Consider the following 22568-nt stretch of genomic DNA (forward strand, 5'->3'; position numbering starts at 1 on the left):
TAAAAATGTCTCCTCTCACAGAAACTATGCTGTTTAGACTCGAGCAAAACCATATGTTCCCCCGAATCGGGTATCTAACTAAAAACTATTGTCCAATTTTTCAATTACATGAAATAAGTGTTTGTTTTATTGCATTTGAAATTCTCTGTCGTTATGACAGATTACAAAGGATAACTACAAATAAAATTCTACAATGAATTGAAATATGCCATATAATGAGTGTGTGAGTTTGCCTGCCAACTCAAATGCAAACAAGCAGCAATAAAATTCAACCTATAAATTAATTTAAATAAATAAATTAATAAAACCTATAAATTATTATAAATCAGCCAGAATTGAAATATGTCGTATAATGAGTATGTGAGTTTTCCTGCCAGCTCAAATGCAAACAAGCAGCAATAAAATTGAAACTTTGTTTCAATTTTATTGCTGCTTGTTTCAACACAAAGTTGAAACTTTGTGCAGTTAACAGTTTCAGATGGTATGGAATTCGTTTGAAGAGAATTAGCATTTCAACTCAATTGTCAGTTGCCTTTGTCTTTGGGGCACGTGATCTTTTGTTAATACCACACCAATCATATGCATGACTTTATAGCTGCTCTCTCTCGTGCAAAACAAAATTGAACTTGTACGTATTGTAATAATTAAAAAAAAAGTTGAATAATTTATAAGCGTATTAAAGGATATCACCTGTAAATCGTTGACGTTCCACGTCTGGCAAGTGTGCCACAGGTTTGCTATCTAGGCACCACTAGGGCATCATTTTGACATTTGTATTTAACATCAGTATTTTGACTGAGGCCAGAAGCCTTGAGCAGCATGTGACAGAAGGAACTCAAAGTGTTAGATTTGATTATAGTGTCAGAGGGTATTTCAGTTAAAGACGTAACTATTCTGCCTCGGTGACAGTGATCATGCAGTATTTGCTTGGGAATTGACTCAGTTTATGAATGGTCCATTCCGAAAGGAATGGACTTGAGGAGTATACTGAGTTCAGTGGAATGGTATCCGTTGCTGGATGAGAAGAATATCGACAGTGCATGGGAAACATTTAAAAAAATACTTAAATGATGTATTATCAGAATGTGTCATGAGAGTTTGAAGAATAAATAGGGTAGGAATCAAATAGACGTGATCTTATCAAGCAAGAGATTCATAAGAAAAAGGTGATGTGGAAGAGCGTATTCATAAGGATGATGTCTGTTATGAAAAGTATGAAAAGAAAATTAGCTCTGCAAGCTACAGGCACTCCAAAAGAATTTATTGTTATGCTGCAAATAAAAAAAGAATGAATATGAAAGAATAACTCTACCAAATACGGTGCGAGGGCAACAGATGTAGAAATGGTTGTTCAACTAATGAGTGCCCATTTTGCTAAAAGTTATCAAACTGGGATATGCAACATTGAGCTCATTGCTACTTCTTCACTGAATGAAGAAACTTGGATGTATGAGGAGGAGGTATTAGAGATGTTGTGCAAACTGGTATATATCCCAAAGCCTGGAAATTGGCCTATATTCAACCCATTCCCAAAAAGGGTGACAAATCTCTGCCATCTAACTACCATCCTATCTCTCATCTCAATCCTATCTAAACTGATGCAGAAAACCATCAATTCTCAACTCCTACTCTACCTTGAGCATACCCAGCTATTAAGCGACCACTAGTATGGATTCCGTCGATGCCGATCAACAGGTGACCTGCTCTCATATATCACCCATCTCTGGACATATGTCATGGAAAAATTTGGCGAATCCCACTTGATATCTCTAATGCCTTTGACCGGGTCTGGCACAAAGGCTTACTAAGCAAACTTCCATCATTTGGACTGTCTCAGGACTTCTGCAGATGGATTGCTAGCTTTCTGTCTGGACACACACTATGTGTGATGGTAGATGGCTCCCTATCCTTCCACCATCCAACTAATGCTGGGGTTGGTCCCACAAGGTTCAGTTCTCTCACCAACCTTATTCCTTCTGTACATCAATGACCTACTTCAGATGACAGCACATTGCACTCCTCCCTTTCATTTGATAAACCTTACACAACTCACTTCAACCCACAAAACATCAACCACAACTTCCCTTAATTCGGGCCTTCAAGACATCCTCTGATGGGGCTCAGATAACCTCATCAACTTCAACTAGTAAAACCAAGTTTTGTCTTATTTCCCCCAAAAAAAAGAACCATTTCCCCAATATTATTTTTGATAACACTCAAATTCCCAGACAAGATAATCTCTTTTCTCAGAATTACCATGACATCAGGCCTCTCCTGGCATAAACACATAATAACCATTGCATCCTCAGCTTCCAAAAAACTAGGCTTTCTCTTTTGCTCAAGACGTTACTTCACTTCAAAACAGGCTGTTAACCTTATACAAATCGCAAATCAGACAACTATCGAATACTGTTCTCACATTTGGAGTGGGGCTCATAAAAGCTCCTTCAAAATGCTTGACTCAATACAGAGGAGAGCAATTAGACTGATAAATGATCCATCTCTCATCAACTCACTCCTCCCACTTTCACATAGATGTTTAGTCTCTGCAATTTGTCATCATCAAATTCCTGATTTGTATCCTCAAGGGGTGTACAGGATATGATGTACTAGATCAAAAATTTACATCATTAATAACTTCCTATCTACAATTTTCCTCCAAATCAGTCTGTTACTTGTCAAGACTCCAATATTATCAGATCTTATATTTCTATCGTCTAAGGTACTTTGTACCGTATCAATCCACCTATTTCTTTTTCCTGCTAACCTGACAGAGAACACTCCTCGCCCATTCTGTTTAAGTGACCATACCACCCGAGATTAGCTCTGCTAACGCATTCCTGGATGCCGACAATGTCGAGTTCTTTCCTAATATTCTCATTTTTAATATGATATTGCCATTGATGCCATCTGTTTATGCCTCTAATCTTTCTTAGGACTTTCCTATCTGCGGTCTCTAGTCTTTGGTCAAGTGTTTTACTTCTGACCCAGCTCTCAGATCCATAAGTTCAAACTGGTTTGAACGCTGTCTTGTATACAGCTAGCTAATTTAGTGTTCCGACTAATTTCTCCCTTATTCCATATGCATTTATTCAGTTGACTTCCTACCATGCCAGCTTTGTTGATTCTGTTGTCTATTTCCATATTTAATTTACCATCTTCAGTAAAATCGTACCTAAGTAGCTGAAATGTTTTACTTGTTCCGCAGGTTCTCCGTTCACAACACAGTTGACATTTTCAACGATTCTACCTATTTTCTTTGTCTTTTTATTGCAGACCTTCATACCGTACCTATTACAACAGTTACTCTATTTAGTCAGGGAATCTTGCAAACTTGTAGCGGATTTATTTAGAAGTATAACATTATCTGCATAAAGCAAAGAGTGAGATTAACATTTCCAATTTTGATATAATGTTTAATACCACTTTCCTTCATAATGTGATCCATATAGATAATGAATAACAGAGGGGATAATGTACATCCTTGTCTCACACCAGATTTAACATTAAACCATCTTCCTGTACTTCAATTCTAACTGCTGATTTACAACTCAAATAAATTGCTTGATATAATGCCCCATTTACACCATATAACTGTAGCATATTGGCTTCTCTCTCTTGGCACCTTGTCATATGCATTTTCCAGATCAACAAAACTTAAATACAGATCTTCGTTATATTCCCATGCTTTCTCAACTATTTGTCGTAAAGTGAAGATCTGATCCTGACAGCCTCTATTTGGCCTGAATCCAGCTTGTTCTTCACCAAGCTTTTCTTCCAAAATTTTTCTCAAGTATACTTGCATAGATCTTGCCAGGAACACTCAGCAATTTGTATATTCTATAAATATTTTCATGGAAAATGCTCATCTGAAACAGCATCAATAAACCCCCCCACTCTGTACTAAACCCATTGGAACACATACAGCCATCGCCCAACAGTACACCTTGAAACCCACAGAACAAGTTTCTTTTCTTCCTCCTTGATCCCTGCTACTGCTGAACTGTGGAACAGTCTTCCCAAGGAATACAATATACATTTAAATCGAATGCCAACAAGTTTCTCTTTTCCCATCCCACTACCCATATACGGTACTAAAGTATTATAGGTTGACCAGCCAACCTCTCGTATATGGGCCCCACATAAGTGTATATCCTTTCCTAGGTGTATGTCCAGCAAAATGTTTTGAGTAGGTTGGAATTGTTGGCATGGGAAAATGGATGCTAGTTCAATGTCAGTAAATATAAAGTCATGAACTTTGGTGTGATTTGATATCCTCTGTCATATTATATTATGACACTGGATATTGGTGGGATTATGCTGGAAGAAATGGATCAGTCTAGCAATCTTGGAGTGTTAGTGTTGAAGTTTAAGAGCTATGCAGCAAAGACTGTAAATACAACTTGCAAGATAATTGCAATGCTTTGACATGTAAAGATAAGGATGTCATTTTGACTCTTTACATGGCCTTGATAAGACCTCACTTTGACTATTGTGTCCAGGTCTGGTTTCTGTTGTGATTCTGATATCAGGGATTGTAGAATACTAATTATGGAGACAGACTGAGAATTTGTACTCTGCAGACTGTGTCTGCACAATTCATCACAAGATTATTCTTCGCTGACAATTCAGCACGAAAAAAATTTTGAAATCCTATTGTTATGTCATTCCCATATGAGGGGGGGGGGAAGAAATGTTTTATTTATTATTTCGATTATATTTAGCATTCTGAAATTTTTTTATTCTGTATAAAGTTATTAATATTCTTTCTTACTTCGATACTACAGGCTCTGTAAATGGAATATTAATTTTTACAATCAAAACTGGGATAAGGTGATTAGGGAGAAAGGGTGCCATATTTAAGAATATTTATGGATAATAGTTATTTCCAACTAATATTTTTAGTTAAATATTTACTTATTTCTATTAACTATTCTTTTTATAGGTAAAATAGTTATTAGGGAGAAAGGGCACAATAATTAAGAATATTTATACTTCTAATCATTCATTATTTTTCTGTTCTGTGCATTTAGACACCCATCCAGGTGCGATACAATTTTTTATCTAAACTAATTCAAAAGGTGAGGGTTCCAGTTATTAAATACACCTGTATTTTGAAAATCGCTGCACATTATATTAAAGAAAATGATAATAAAATTACATAAATCCTATCATCATTATGTAAATCAGCATAGCTAAATTGCCATTCTGTAGCTGCAATGCTAGTCTTTACCTTTTTCCTCCAATACTAGTATTTTGACACTAAGAAATTTAAATTTTTATATTTAGTCTTCTTCTTTACTGGAAAAAAAAAAAAAAAAAAAAAAAAAAACTGGATGCATGCTCTCAAAGTGAAATATGTAATTAATTTTTTCTCTTGTGAACTGTTTTAAAAATAAACCGTAATCGGAAATATCATGCCATTAACAACTGACTAGATAGCTTACCCTCTTCCACCAATGAGCTGTGGATTCGAAACTTGCAATGGGCATGGATGTTTCTAATTGTTTTTAGGTGAGATGAATTTCGTCTGATGTGAGACCACAGCACTGCTTATTGGAGGCCTGAACTGATTTGAGTGGTTTCCATGTTTGGTCTCTAGAGCAGGATTTCTGGACCAGGTTAAAATGAATGAAAATTACAATGAAAAATAGTAGAAAAACCATGCAACATAGCTGCTCATTTTCTTCTCAAAATGTGATTATCACATTAAAAGAACAAAGCAACTGCTTCAGATAATTTATAAGTTTTTGATAATAAGAAAAGCGATTATTATGAATCAGAAATTTTTTCAGATTTGGGATAATTAGGTGAAATTAATTTATGAAATTACTGCATCCACCTATAAAAGAAATATCAGCATTTTTGTTCAGAATTATTCAAAAGAATGGAACTGGGAATTTTTGATTTGCACTATAAATTAAAGATACCAAGAAATTATATACAGCAATTCCTCGATTAGTGTGCCTAATGCTTTTTTAAAACAGGCGCATTAATCGAAAACGCACTAATCAAATATAATAACCTATGGGAAAAAGTATAATTCATTCCTCAGATTTCTTTTTTGACCCTTAATTTTTTTTTATAAAAGAATTAGGGTATGTCTCAGGGTCTAGTTAAAGGAAAACCATGAAGCTGAAAGACAATAAAACATATTCAGAATATAAATTTATTATTCTACTTCTTAACAAAGAATTGAGCTAATGTAGTTTGGCAGGCATTTTGTTTCTTTTTTTCCATACAACTGACGGTATGGCCCTATTACCTCTTCTACTCTTTTGCAAATTTTACTGCTTCTCTCTTCATCAGGGTCAGCCTCTAAGCATTGCTGCTTAAAAACTTTGATTGTACGAAAAATATTTTCAAATTGTTTCTGTGAAATCTCTTTTGACTGACTATCAGTGGTTAAATTTTCTTCATATTCTTTGGGATCTTCCCGCTGTGCATCTAAATTTAGCAGGTTGGAATCACTCGATTCTTCAGAATGAGATTTAATTAACTCTTGGACATTATCATTGAAGGACGTACGAATTGGTCTCCAACACGCGAAATCACATGCTTTATAGATAAAATTTCCCTACTGTTATACAAGCGAAATTGTTACCACTTTAAAAACTACGATAATCATAAAAGAGAAGTTAATTTTCCAATGTGTAATAATAAACAACTCATCCCAGAAGATGGATTCTCCTTTTTGTGATCTGCGCAGAAGTGTCGAAAGGTCTCGAATCTGTGGGTGTACCATAGCAGACGACATAAATTTTGTCAGTAAAAATTTGTAACTTAGTGTACATGGAAGCAGTGTAGTATGGCATTAAAAATAACTTTGTAAAATGTTTTAAATCGGTAACTAAATTATTTCATTCTGGCGAGTGATTTTTTAAAATAGTTAGCCATAAAAATGTATAGATAGAAAATTTTTAAAATCTGTAACATTTATTTTTAAGATGTATATAGGCACACTAATCAAATTTTAGAGACGCACTAATCAAATTTGGGTATCGAAAGAAAATGACGCACTAATCGGGGGTGCATTAATCGAGGGATTACTCTACTTGGTTTAATCTTTTATCCAAGTGTAAGCAAACAAAGTTTTCACCTGAAGTATTTTCAGGACTGGGGCAACTCATATAAGGAAGCTAAGACTTCACATCACTTGCCTTAGTATCCCATAATGCAAAGCACATATCCTTCCTGACATGTATAATGCTATGCATTATACATGTCTGTATATGGTAAGAGTCACTACCCAAACTTCCAGCAACTGTCTCTAATCCAGAGTAATTTAATAATAAGGTGTGATGGCAACTCATATATGAACAAGAGAAAAGACATATGCCAGTTCGACCGTCTCCCTGTGAAACAAGGTCTGCGTCCCCAATCGAGTAATTGGGGTTGGATCAAAAAATCAGTTACTAAAAACAAAGACAAAAAAATCAAACTCAGGCCTGTAAAGGATGGAATATCAATTGGTACATGGCATATCCGTACACTCTGGGCAACTGGAAAATTGCAGTTGCTTCAAGAAGAAATGAAGAAATACAGATGTGATATATTGGGTATTTCAGAAATGGGATGGACACTGTCAGGAGAATCAAACATTGGAACAGTTCTCTGGTCATGAAATGACAGTAAGCATGAAGCAGGCATAGATTTCCTGCTAAGTAACAAGGCCTGTCAGGCAATGATAGGATACAAACCAGTTAGTGAAAGAATAATGGTTGCAAGATTCAGTGCCCAACCATTTAATATCACGACCATTCAAGTACATGCACCCACTTCAGAGAGTGCAGATGAAAATTGAGAGATTTTACAGGGATCTACAACTAGAAATTGATGAGGTGCTGAAGCAGGGTATACTCATCATTGGAGGAGACCGGAATGCAAAAATTGGCAAAAATAACACAGGGTGGGAAATTTGGATATGGAGAAAGAAATGAATGTGGAGAGATGCTTCTGGAATTTGCCTGATAACAATCTGATGATTTGCATTACCAAATTCTCGCAAAAAATTGTCATAAATGGGCACGGCACATCTTCGATGGCAAACACAGGAATATGATCGACCTGATATTAATTGACCAGAAATGGAAAAAATCAGTTCAACAGTGTAGATCATTCTAAGAAGCTGATTGATTCAGACCACAGCTTAGTGATTTCGAATATAAGACTAAAACTGAAACAGAAGTACAAGGGAAAGTTCCAAAAAGCTAGAGACATCTCAAAACTAAATGAAGACAGGCTAAGAACAGCATATCAGAACATATTGGAAACCAAGCTTAAGACCCCAAGTGAAAAACAGAATATAAATACAAATTGATGAGGTGCTGAAGCAGGGTATACTCATCATTGGAGGAGACCGGAATGCAAAAATTGGCAAAAATAACACAGGATGGGAAATTTGGATATGGAGAAAGAAATGAATGTGGAGAGATGCTTCTGGAATTTGCCTGATAACAATCTGATGATTTGCATTACCAAATTCTCGCAAAAAATTGTCATAAATGGGCACGGCACATCTTCGATGGCAAACACAGGAATATGATCGACCTGGTATTAATAGACCAGAAATGGAAAAAATCAGTTCAACAGTGTAGATCATTCTAAGAAGCTGATTGATTCAGACCACAGCTTAGTGATTTCGAATATAAGACTAAAACTGAAACAGAGGTACAAGGGAAAGTTCCAAAAAGCTAGAGACATCTCAAAACTAAATGAAGACAGGCTAAGAACAGCATATCAGAACATATTGGAAACTAAGCTTAAGACCCCAAGTGAAAAACAGAATATAAATACAAGAGCAGAACAACTGACTACAGTGCCTAAAAAAAAAAAAAAAAAAAGCTGTAGAGGAAGTAATTCTTGAAAGAGAAAAGATCAACAAGAAATGGATAACTCAGGAAACCCTAAATTGGAACAAGAGAAAAGAGAACTGAAACTTAAAAAGAGATAATTCAGAGGTAGCAGATGAGTTATACCGTGAAAAATGCAATGAAGTACGGAAAGCAGCAAGATCTGATAAAGCCAAATGGTTGAAGGACCAGTGCAAAGACATTGAACAGTACTATGGAGAACGCAAAACTAGAGAGCTCTACAAACATTATAAGAAATGTCAATAGGAAGTGGCAAACAAGATCAGTAGCAGTCAAAGATGAAGCTAGTCAAGTATTGATGGATAAGACCGAAATCATACACACACATATGGACAAGTTATTGCAGCGAACTATATAAAAATCAATTAAATAATACTGCAACAGAAGTAATCAAAGAACTAAAAGCAATCTCTCCACCAGCAGAGATTCTTTGAAAATGATATCTTGGAAGAGGAGGTGAATAAGGCTAAAAAACATCTCAAGAACAACAAGGGTCCTAGAGATGACAACATAATAGGCAAGATGCTAAAATATGGGGGAGAATCAGTTGTAAAAGAAATGCATAAACTATGTAATGAAATATGGAGATCAAGGTATGCCCCCGAAGAGTGGAAAAAATCAGTCTTGGTTGTTCTTCATAAGAAAGGCAGTGCTTTAGGGATCACCAATTACAGAACTATTGCATTAATGAGTCATCTTGGCAAAGTGCTGATGAAAATACTAATAGAACACCTGAAGGATCATATGGAGGCACATCTTCCTGATGAGCAAGCCAGATTTCAAAAAGATCGAAGTACAGTGCAACAAATACTCGCACTAAGAGCTCGAAGAAAGAACAAAAAGATATACTGCTGTTTCGTGGACTTCCAAAAAGCATTTAATAATATTGATCAAAATATAACATGGTCTGTCTTGGAATCCTATGGTGTGGACAATAAATTGATCTGCCTGCTGAAAGATATAAACAGCCAAGCACAAGCAAAAATCAGGATAGCAGGTATGACTGGAGATTGTTTTGCCATTAGTCCAGGCACAAGACAAGGGGACCCAATATCACCAATCATCTTCATCACACATCTGGGAAGAATACTAGATAAGATTAAAGAAGGTGGAGGCATTCATTTCAATAAATGGCATGAGAATAAACTACCTGTGTTTTGCAGATGACATCGTCCTGATTGAAGAAGATGCCGCAAGGCTGGAACAGACATTGCAAACACTATACACAGAAGGAAAAAGATATGGACTAAATGTCAACTTTGAAAAAACTAAAACAATGATATTTGACAACAGGAGTTACTGAACAGAGTTACCACAGATAGATTTCAAGTGGAAAATGTGGAACACTTCACATATCTTGGATGCCACATGATGCATGACTTGGACCCCAAAAAAGAGATAAAAATTAGAATAGCCAGAGCAACAACTATTTTAAAAGCATGGATAAAATATGGGAGAGCCAAACTATAAAGATGCAAACTAAACTGCGCGCATTGTAGAACCATGTATCTTCAGCAGCATGCTCTGTGGATGTGAGGCCTGGGTACTCCTGAGAGAATCTGAAAGGGGGATATTAGCATTTGAGAGGAAGTACTATAGAAAGATCTTGAGAATAAGCTGGATCCAAAAAGTAAGCAATGAGGAAATTTACAGATGAATACAACCAAAAGAAAACCTGATCCAGAAAATAATCAAAAGGAAACTACGTCTCTTTGTCCATATATGCAGAATGAACGATGAGAGGAAAATAAAAATGCTGCTGTTTGGGATGATTTGAAGGAAAGAACAAAAAAGGAGGACCGAATAGAGAATGGGGTGATGACATTGTCAAATGGTGCGGAAACTCTATACACAAACTGAGTACAAACATCTTGCACAAAATAGAATGCAGTGGAAGAATCATATCAAGATGGCATCAGACACGTACAGACATTGGACCCATGGTTGTCGATGATCACCTCTGGGTCTGGCTCTCACTGAAGAGACCTCAATAAAGGTCAAAACTGGTCAGGTAGTGACCCTTCCCATAATGCATAACATTATACATCTCTGCAAGGAGATGTGCTTTACATTATGGGATATTAAGGCAATTGATGTGAAGTCATTAGCTTTTATATACGAGTTGCTCCTAGTCCTGAAAATACTTCAGGTACAAACTTTGTTTGCTTACACTTGGATAAAGGATAAAACTATTATATACTTGGATAAAACTATTATATATATTATATAATATATAATATATATTATATTATATATTATATAGCAATTATATACTTGGATAAAACCAAGTATATAATTGCTTGGTATCTTTAATTTATAGTATAACCAATTGAAAAAATTTCCAATTGACTTGAATTAGTTATTACGTGCTGCTCTTTAGTGTGACTTCTGACAGTTGTCATCTTAAAGATTGCAATCATGATGAATAAACTCGTGTAACTTTCAGCTTGGTGATTATTAGGATTATCTTCTATCATATCTAAGGATTACTGTCTAGTAACCAGAAAGGATTATTATATATATATATTATTAAAGATCTCGGATTTCAGAAATGACAACAATCAGCAGTTTAATAATCCAGATTTATTTTTAGAAGGTTAAAGAACACCATGAGCAATATTATATTTGAAAAGATAACATGAAATCTATTTTATTTACTTTTTGTTGTAATTTTTATTCATTTTAACCTGGTCTGGAAATCCTGCTCTAGAGGCCAAACATGGAAGCCACTGAATCCAGTTCAGGTCTCCATTATGCAACGAAATTCATTCTCACTTAAGAAAAATTAGAAACATCCATGCAAATTGCAAGATGGTCCCAAAGTGAAATACATTTTTTTTTTAATAAAGAGGACTAAAACTTAAAATTTCTTAGTGTCATAAAATACTAGTATTGGAGGAAAAGTTTAGATTATGCTGATTTACATTATGATGATAACGTACGTAATTTTATTATCGGTTTCTTTAAAGGGCACCTATGGTCTTAAACTAGCTCTGTAAACGATAACAATGTACAACATATCTTTCCTATGCAGGAAAGGTGGAGTCATTTTCAAAATATGTCACACACACTCTTCATCTGAATTAATTCAGATAAAGTGTGTGTGACAGACAGACATCAGGATGGGTATCTAAGTGCACAGAAAAATAGTGAAACCTTCCTTCCTATTCCATCAACAGAACCTGTATCATGTAGGTAAAAATATTTACAACTTTTTAAAACAAAACAAAAATTAGGAAGCTCACTGATCAATAAATGCATTTACTTTTTGTATATTGGTATCAATGCAATATCGATTCAGTTTTCTAGCAAATAACATTTTCAGCGAATTTTTCATGTGACGAGTGAAAAATCCATCAACTTCTGAAAGGATCATACAGCATTTCAGTTGATGGGATTTTTCATTTTATGGAGGTGAGGAAAGGACAAGAGGGCATCCTTGGAAGCTGAGAATGAACACCTCAAAGAAAAGGGGGGCGAGGACTACATTTTTCTCTCATAAGTTGGTGTGTGATTGGAATGGATAACCATTGGATGTTTGTGTGTGCAGTGCATGAATTCAAGAACAAGTATGACAGCTGGTGCATGTATGTGGCCTCCCTTAATGAGTCCTTGACTCCCTGGAGGTCTCTCTTAATAATTATCCACCATCAACTTGAATTGGTCATGTTGCAATTTTCACTGCTTGCTGAAGCAGACCTCAGAATTAAGGACATTTGATTCATCTCATCCTTGCAGAAACTCTTAAAGGCATATCTGCTCTCCAGCCAATAGGCTGTAGGTTTGAATCCTGGCAAGGGCATGGATGTTTTTGATTATCCTACTAACCATTTACCATATATGCTGCTGTGACCTTTGATGTCTTTGCACTAATGGCAGCCAGTGAAATTTTAAGTGGGGGTGCTGCCTATACAAAATTTAAAAAAAATTTTTTTTTTTCCTAATCACTAACCAATTTATTAATAAATCTATTAATAAATTGGTTACTAATTAGGAAAAAAAGAATTTTTTATATTTTATTTTGTATAGGCAGCACCCTCCCCCCCCACTTAAAATTTCACCAGCCGCCACTGCTTTGCACTATACAAATCAAAAATTCCAGAGCTCATGCAGAAGTCATTTGTGATGGTTGCTAAGGCTAACTGGTGATTTGTCAGTTTCTTGGGCCTACCATTTTGGGAGAGGGATTTGGTGGTTCTATCACGTTTCCACTCTACGATAACCTTACTGACAGTAGACTGGGGCACATGCAGTTTGGCAGAAATCTCTCAAACCGAATGACCTATCTTTTGGGCTGTGACAATAATACCACATTTGAACAGAATCAACTCTTTTCATCCGCTCATTCTGACAGCAAAGAATATCTACATGCTTATGCCCATGTGCTTCCTCTTATATAGCATTGCAGATATGTATCTACATCATGTGGGTGAGGCAACATAGAGCATTTTTAAAATACTGTTTATATCTATAGCAATTCCTTATCTGCTCAACATTAGAATGTTGTTACTACTTTTGGGGAATAATGCTAAAATTGCCCCCTCTCCTGCAATTTATAACTCATCTTTTACTAACTTTGCTCTTTGTCATTCAAATGACCCGTTTCTGTACTTTTATACCATTTTCTGTGGGTACTTACATTACTTTGTTCAAATGAACTAATATCCAGAACCTCTCTTCTCTTCTTAAATCAGAGTAGTAGCTGGCAACATTTATTCACTATCCAGTTCTAACTTACTTGTTTTTTAGATTGGTAATGATCTACACTCAGTTGATTTATCTTTTGGAGATTGTAACATTGGACCACTGAAGATTCTTGAAGGGTAAGAAAGGTGAATTATTGGACTTTCCCTACAGTCAGAGCATATTGGATTTGCTGATGTCTCTATGAAATGTGGTGTTCCTAATAATGTACTAAGGGATTGAATGTGAAGTTCATATGGCTGAAATATAATGCCAGTTTAAAGTGTACAACGTATCTTTCCTATGCAGGAAAAGTGGAGTCATTTTCGAAATACGTGTGTATTCAATAACTGAAATACTTCATCTGAATTAGTTCAGATAAAGTGAACAGACATCCTGATGTTTGTCTGTTCACACACAGACATCAGGATGGGTATCTAAGTGCACAGAAAAATAGTGAAACCTTCCTATTCCATCAACAGAACCTAAATCATCTAAGTAAAAATATTACAACTTTTTAAGACAAAAAACTTAGAACTTTTGGCCTAGATTACTGAAATTGTTATGTTAAATAGAAAAGATTTCATCTTGCTTTTATATGACCAGTTCTTAAGAAATTAATTTGATATATTTAAATTTCAGTGGATGCAGTTCTGGAAGAATCACCTAAACGCCAATGTGTATTATTGGTGAATGAAGAATCTCTTCCTGAAGGGAATTCCTCTTCCCCCTCCTCTCTTTTGGTTTCAGAAACAAAAGAAAATTATTCTGAAAATAACGACATTATAGAACTTATCCAAAACCAAGGTACTAAAGGTTTGGCTGCACTTCAGAAGCATAGATCAAATCATTCTGCAAGTAAGTAACTTCGCTGTTGTTCTTCAGAATGTTAACATTTAGGTTTATAGCAGTATATATTTTCATAAAAGGAATGGCAATCAGTATGAAAGAAGCTTCTTTAAGCATTACCTTTTTAATGTGTCAAGCTCAATGGCTCCACAGTTACCCAGTTAATGCACTGCTTGGGCATTAATTACTGTTTGTGTAGTCTGCTGTCTGTCACTTGTATATAATTATCAGTAGTTGCAAGTTTTATCAAGGTTATTCATGCACTAGACAGAATTCTTTTCAACCAAAGCATATCATTATTATTCACTGAGCTATGGGACATGGTGTTTAAAAATCTCCAAAAATGTTGTTAATCCCACTGATTTTGCAAGGGTTTACTAATTCCATTTCATATACTACGATACTTTTCTTTTCCATTGCTGGATGAGACAGCCACATCTTGTTTAATCATCGAATCAAATACTTTTTTCCTCCCCCTCAAATGATATCAGACTGGTATCTTGAAACTTTTGTTTCTTTCTTTTTAGAGCTTTGCTAGTGTACAATCTTGTCATCTGTAGCATTGTAAAATATATGATACTTATTTTCAAGTTTTGATTCTATACTTTGTTCGAAATAATATACTTATCTTGTTTATTTCAACTCGCTTAACTTATTATACTTAACAGTTGTGACTCCGTCATTCTTAATCTGTTGCTTGATTTAGTCTACTACAGTTAATCCTTTCTGTCAATTAGATCCCCCCCCCCTTTTCTCAATGTTGTAAATATGCTAAATCACGTGCACGAAATTCTAAAACATAGGAATTGCCTCTGGCTGGAGTCAATCCCTTTGTCTAAACAGTACGTGTTTTTCTATATTGATTTCTTAAAAATTTATTTATTTATTATGACTGTGGCATCAGAAATCACAGATAAGACTTAAATTATCCTTCCATAAAAAAAACACTCAGCAAGGCACGGAATTATCTCTTACACTTATCACTATATCAAGCAATGCAATACTCAATTCTTCAGTCGTGGCTACTTATCTACCTAGGTCACACAGGTTCAGGCTTTTTATGAGAAGTGCATTGGTATATAGGAATCAGGCAAGTTATTCGACAAACAAAACAATTTATTCATGCTAATTAGAGTACAATAAAGTTAACACTAAGCACACAATCCTTTTTCCTGACTATATACTTCTCAGCAATATTAACTTAGATCTTAATATATCCAATCTAGTTCAACAATTCCCCTTTTAAGTAAACAGGCTAAGGTAATATTTGTGCCTATACTTAAGTCATACAACATAACAGACCTACACATACTATACCACAGGCAAACTTAGACAATAAATAACATTATACTCACATTAACTTTCACCTTGTAACAATGCTATCTTATTTCACACAACTAGGCAAGTTATTTCTCAATGGTTAGCTAATTACCTTCAGTCTTGAAGTATTACTAACAAAAAAAAAAAAAAAAAAAAAAAACAGCTAGAGCACTCTTTGCTACAATTTCTGCCTCTAGTTAAATCACATATAATAGACCTTACTTGGTATTTAGTCATCTAGTCCACTTCAATAGACCCTTGAGATCATTATCATCTTCTTCCTTCTAATATTGCTTACACACACGGGCACCATTTTCCAATATCGACGAGGGCACTTCCACAGGTGGAGATCATCAGAACCTTGGCGGCTGGAAATCCAGTTTATACTTTCTACACTGCATAAACGATCCATGTAGCATCTTCGGCATTTGTTGGCTGGAACGGGCTTCCTTAACCTAGAATTGGCAGGACATACTCGAACTGGGAGCCGGAACAGAAACTGGGCAAAAACGAACTTATCCAGCGACGACCATCGAAACGATCTCTCCTCCTAAGCAGTCTTCTAGCTAACTCGACTCACCTTCACCGAAACGAACGAACCCGCTTCATGATGACTGACCTTCCTCGAAAAAAAACTTCACGTGTTCCCCCCCCCCCCGCTCTTTCGATGTCTCCCCCTTTTATACCGCTCAGTCGACTTTGGGTCTTGCTACCTTTTTACTCCCCCTGGGTATTCATAGAGGTCTTTTCCCCCACCTTTTAGGTCGCTGCATTAAGGTGGGAAATCCTGTACATTCCTGACCTTCGTGTGTGCGATGGCCTTAGGTCTTATTCTTAATCTTGTCTGGGATTTTTTTTTTTGTCTTAACAATCTACTATTACAATTCATTAAGACATTTTTTTCTTTGTCCTTTGTTGTTGTACAGCAAGTGATTAGTTAAATATTAACCAAAATAACAAGTATATTAAATTAATTTGAATTCCTAAGTAAAATCAGTATAGGAAGAATCTAATCTAAAAATTCTGTCTATACAAGATTTTACACTAGAGTCCAGTTTTAACTTGTTGATGCCCAAGATGAATTGAGTTACTTGTTTTATGGCTTTATCATAAAACATTCAAGGACAACTGAATGATTTCAGATTTTGTCTTTATGTTGTGTTTTCATTTATTATTATTATTATTGTGTTATTATATCAATCTGCATATTAAAGGCTTATTTTTGAGGGAAAATGATAGATGAAAAATTTGTTTATTAATTCTCAAATTATTAGAGGTTCCTTATGGGTTAAAGAAAAATAACTGCGAGAAGACCTCCACATCGCCTATCAAGAATGTGGTGAACTGACTGGGTTTTCTGACCTAATGTACAATCCTCACCTTCACATGGTATGTCCCTTTAGTAGATATCTACTGGGTACTGAATGAACAGCATAGGCTGGAAATTTGGGACTTAGCTGATCTTTGTCCTTTTTAATTGCCTTAAATCACAAATGCATATGATGGTTCAACATGATGAGATTTCATGTAGGCTGGGACATTGCCTGGTTAAACTAGGTACTTGCTTTTTTTTTTTTTTTTTTTTCAGGGAGCCAGGGCAAACAGTGAAAAGTCATCTACTGGAACAAGCTCCAGCTCAATATCTAGAAGAAGAATAAACCCACCATCAGAAGAACTGAAGATAGTAACCATCAATATAATATAATATAAGTATTAATGGAACGGAAATTGAGCTTGTAGAAGTACCTCATGGACATCATTACTGAGACAGACGAAAACAGATGAGATCTTGCTGAATAACAAGCATGGGATGTTATTTTCAGGCAATAATGATCAAGGAAAAAGGAGTAGCAATAGCATTCAACACCAAACATCAAGATTAACTTCTCGATTGGAAAGCAGTTTCAAGTAGTTATGTGGACAAACTTCAAAATTGGGAAATGGACAATGAAACTTATTTGTGCCTATGGTCCCATAGAAGATTTTTCTAAGGAAGAGGTGGAGGAATTTTTTGAGTCATTTGATGAACAGGCAGCTAACGTAAAGAAGATAGAAAAAGTGGTCCTTGTTTGAGATCTGAACAGCAGAGTGCAAAATGAATCCCATCAGGCATATAGGAACATTTTGAAAAAAATTGGAGAGGGCAAAGCTAATAATAATGGTTAGTATTTACTGGACTTCTAGGCAAAGGACTACTCATTACTTCAACATAAAGATCCGTACAAGTTCATTTGGAGAGAAGATACAAGAAATAAGAAAAGCCTCATTGACTACATCATTGTTAATAGTGATATCATGTTCATTCAGGATATAAGAGGATTTGAAATTGGAAGTGACTGTTACTTAGTATTAAACAGGATAAAAATGGATATCACATTGAGAAGAACAATATGTAAGAAAGTTTTTAAAGATAATTAAAGCTGAGTAGCTTTTACAGGTAAATTATGGACTTGACTATACAAACATTATTGAAGAAAAAATGAAACAAATTGAACACAAGTGCCAAACCTGAGTCTCAGTGGCAAACTCTAAAGAAAACATTGATTCAGCTAGGGAGGTATGTGGTGAAGTTGTCTGCAAGGATAGAAAAATAAGAACACCATGGTGGACATAAGTTAAAGAAGCAGTCCTGGATATGAAGAAAATATACCAAAAGTTCCTAGCCTAGCAAGTAATGTCAGCAGATGTCTTAAAAGAATAGAGAAAAATGTAAGAGAACTGAGCTATGTGTAAAAGTAGATAAACAAAAGTAATGAGAAGACTGGTAAGAGTATAGAAAATAAATATGAGAAAGATGGCAAAATGTTCTGGAGGCTATTGAAGCTTAAAAATGGAAGATATATTACTCTAAAAGGAAACAAAGATGATAGAGGTGACATGAAAACTGATGATAAGGACTGTATATAAGCAGATGACAAATAACTCTTCATATTATTTAAATTAAGGAGATATTAAATCCCACATTGTTTTAAAACTGATTAAGAAACTCAAAGATTGGAATCGGAGAGTTTCATGCCAAATATAGTAAACTATAAAAATATCAGTGATTAATAGCGTGAGCTAATGCAAGTAGTCCTAGAACGTAGTACAAACACGTTCAACTCGTTGCAAAGGTGGGTAAAGTTCTGATCGTTATTCTTGGTATTTTCCATAATGTAAAAACACATTTCCTAGGAAATGTATGCTGTTATTACATTATGGAGGGAGGTCACTACCCAGACCGGTTTCAGCCTTTTTTGAGGCTTCATCAGTGAGTAGCTAGACCAAATAGATACCAAAGGGTATAGCAAAAAGAACTTAATTACTCTTATATACGAGTTGTCAAACAGGTGTACCCATTAAATTACTTAAATATAAAGAGCCAATAGGCTTCATTTCGGTGATATAAACATTATGGAGGGAGGTCACTACCCAGACCGGTTTCAGCCTTTTTTGAGCCTTCATCAGTGAGTAGCTAGACCAAATAGATACCAAAGGGTATAGCAAAAAGAACTTAATTACTCTTATATACGAGTTGTCAAACAGGTGTACCCATTAAATTACTTAAATATAAAGAGCCAATAGGCTTCATTTTGGTGATATACACATTATTTAAATTAAGGGGATATTAAATCCCACATTGTTTTAGAACCGAATAAGAAACTCAAAGATTGGAATCGGAGAGTTTCATGCCGAATACAGTAAACTATAAAAATATCGGCGATTAGTAGCGTGAGTTAATGCATGCAGTCCTAGTACATAGTACAATACTGGGCAACTCGTAGCAAAGGTGGTAAAGTTTTGATCATTATTCTTGTTATTTTCCATAATGTAAAAACACATTTCTTAGGAAATGTATGCTTTTAAATAATATTTATATCGCCGAAATGAAGTCTATTGGCTCTTTATATTTAAGTAACTCATCATAATTTCTTACACTGAGCAAGCACAAAATTCTCATTCTTCACACTGTTGTTTCATTTAAAGAACTTATCATTTTAAGGGTCAAGGGGTGCTTAAGGGTCAAAGCTGTATAACTGAGAGGAGACCTCCACATAGCCTTTAAAGGAATGCGGAGAACCAACCAGGGCTTCTGACCTAATGTCCAATCCTCACCTTCTCGTGGTGCACCCTGTTGGGTATCTACTTTGATACTGAACGAACGAGGATGGGCTGGCAATTTGGGATTTAGCCGACCAAATTGTATTCTTATTGGTTAAACCAAAATAAAAAAATGATGGTACAACATGACAAAATTTCATGCCGGCTGGGGCGTCGCCCGGTTAAACAAGGCCCCCGTTGTTTTCGCCAGGGAACCAGGGCAAACAGCGAAAAGTCAGCTACTGGAACAAATCTGAAAACAAACCCCAACTCAACATCACCAAAGTTAAAGATCGGTACTATCAACGTAAGAAGCCTGAATGGCAAAGAAATGGAGCTAGCTGAGGAATTAGATAAGTACCAGATCGACATAATAGGGGTGACTGAAACAAAAAAGACCAAAACTGGTGAGATCTTTCTGAGCAATAAATACAAAATGTTATATTCAGGTAATAACAATCAAGGAAAAGAAGGAGTAGCCATAGTATTCAACACAAAATACGAGGCTAATCTTCTTGAATGGCAGTCAGTCTCAAGTAGAGTAATGTGGGCAAATATGAGAATGGGGAACTGGACAATGAGGCTTATTTGTGCCTATGGTCCCACAGAAGGTTCTACTAAGGTAGAAGTGGAGGAATTTTTTGAGGCTTTAGAAAAAGCAACTGACACAATGAAAAAGGAAAAGTTGGTCCTTGTTGGGGATCTAAATAGTAGAGTAGGAAATGATTGTAAGACATACAAAAATATTTTGGGAAAATTTGGAGAAAAGAGCAAAGCTAATAATAATGGCAAATATCTGTTGGATTTCTGCTCAGGACATGGACTGGTTATTACTAACACCATGTTCCAACATAAAAATGTGCACAAATTCACATGGAGAGAAGAGGCTAGGAATAAGAAAAGTCTCATTGACTATGTTATTGTTGATAGTGATGTTTTCTTCCTGGTGCAGGACACCAGAGTGTACAGAGGATTTGAAATTGGAAGTGATCACTATTTAGTCTTGAGCAGGATAAAATTGAATTTCATATTGAAAAGAATAACATGTAAGAAAGTTTTAAAGCAAATAAAAGTTGAGCAGCTCTCAGATGTAAACTGTAGACTAAAATACAGAAATATTATTGAAAAGAAAATGAAAGAGTTTGAGAACAGGAATCAAACCTTGGAGATTCAGTGGCAAACTCTGAAGGAAACATTGATTGATTCTGCCAGAGAGGCATGTGGTGAGGTTGTGTGCAAAGATAAAAAAATCAGAACTCCCTGGTGGACACAGGAAGTTAAAGAGGCAGTGAAGGAAAAGAAGAAAGCATATCAAAAGTTCCTGGCAAATAAGTCAGCTTTTACTCTTACAGAATACAGAGACAAATGTAAGAAAGCTAAACAGTGTGTAAAACTAGCTAAACAAAAGTCATGGGAGGACTTTGGCAAGAATATAGAAAATAAATATCAAGAAGGTGGCAAAATATTCTGGAGGTTGTTGAAGAAGCTTAGGAATGGAGGAAAGAGTGCTGTAAAAGGAATTAGAGATGATAAAGGTGAAATGAAAACAGGAGAAAAAGATATCCTTGAAGTATGGAGTAATTACTTTGAAAAACTGCTAAATGAAACAAGCAGTGATGACAGCACAGTGATAAAAAAAACACTGACCAGGCATGCAGTCAGGAATACATATCCATACTTGAAGTAGAAAAAGCCATCAAAGGCTTGAAATGTGGAAAGGCAGCAGGAGTAGATGATATTCGACCAGAAATGCTGAAGTATGGTGGTATAAGAGTCTTACAGTGGCTGCACTGCATAGTTCAGAAAGCCTGGACAGAGGGACGAATTCCCGATGATTGGAGTAGTTCTCTCATAGTACCCATATATAAAAAGGGAAATAAAACTGAATGTGAGAATTACAGAGGTATTTCCCTACTGAGTGTTCCTGGCAAGATCTATGCAAGTATACTTGAGAAACGGTTGAGAAGAATTGTGGAAGAAAAGCTTGGTGAAGAACAAGCTGGATTCAGGCCAAATAGAGGCTGTCAGGATCAGATCTTCACTTTACAACAAATAGTCGAGAAAGCATGGGAATATAAGAAAGATCTGTATTTAAGTTTTGTTGATTTGGAAAAGGCATATGACAAGGTGCCAAGAGAGAAGCTATTCAATACGCTGCAGTTATATGGTGTCAATGGGGCATTATATCAAGCAATACTTAGTCTTTATTTGAGTTGTGAGTCAGCAGTTAGAATTGAAGGAAATACAGGAAGATGGTTTAATGTTAAATCTGGTGTGAGACAAGGATGTACATTATCCCCTCTGTTATTCATTATCTATATGGATCACATTATGAAGGAATGTGGTATTAAACCTGATATCAAAATTGGAGATGATAATGTCATCATTTTGCTTTATGCGGATGATGTTATACTTCTAAATAAATCCGCTACAAGTCTGCAAGATTCTCTGACTAAATTTGAATAGCTGTTGTAATAGATATGGTATGAAGGTCAGCAATAAAAAGACAAAGACATTGAAAATAGACAGAATCATTGAAAATGTCAACTGTGTTGTGAATGGAGAACCTGTGGAACAAGTAAAACATTTCAGCTACTTAGGCACAATTTTTACTGAAGATGGTAAACTAAATATAGAAATAGACAACAGAATCAGCAAAGCTGGTATCGTGGGAAGCCAATTGAATAAATTCATATGGAATAAGAAAGAAATTAGTCGGAACACTAAATTAGCTGTATACAAGACTGTGTTCAAACCAATTTT

General features: G+C 35.5%; 1 protein-coding gene across 4 annotated transcripts in view; it reads left to right on the top strand.

The window, feature by feature from the left end:
- Window positions 1-22568, top strand: part of LOC150096530 (uncharacterized) — a 295354-nt gene that overhangs the window by 9762 nt on the left and 263024 nt on the right. For all 4 annotated transcript variants that reach the window (XM_090408208.1, XM_090408206.1, XM_090408207.1 and 1 more), the window contains exon 3: window positions 14199-14414. In XM_090408208.1, the coding sequence (XP_090264334.1) occupies window positions 14199-14414 (216 nt within the window). The remainder of the gene's footprint in view (window positions 1-14198; window positions 14415-22568) is intronic.

This window comes from Typopeltis vanoorti, chromosome 18 (assembly GCF_054136105.1).
Source record: "Typopeltis vanoorti isolate ZY-2024b chromosome 18, IOZ_Tvanoo_1.0, whole genome shotgun sequence".
In the NCBI taxonomy this organism is placed as follows: domain Eukaryota; kingdom Metazoa; phylum Arthropoda; class Arachnida; order Uropygi; family Thelyphonidae; genus Typopeltis; species Typopeltis vanoorti.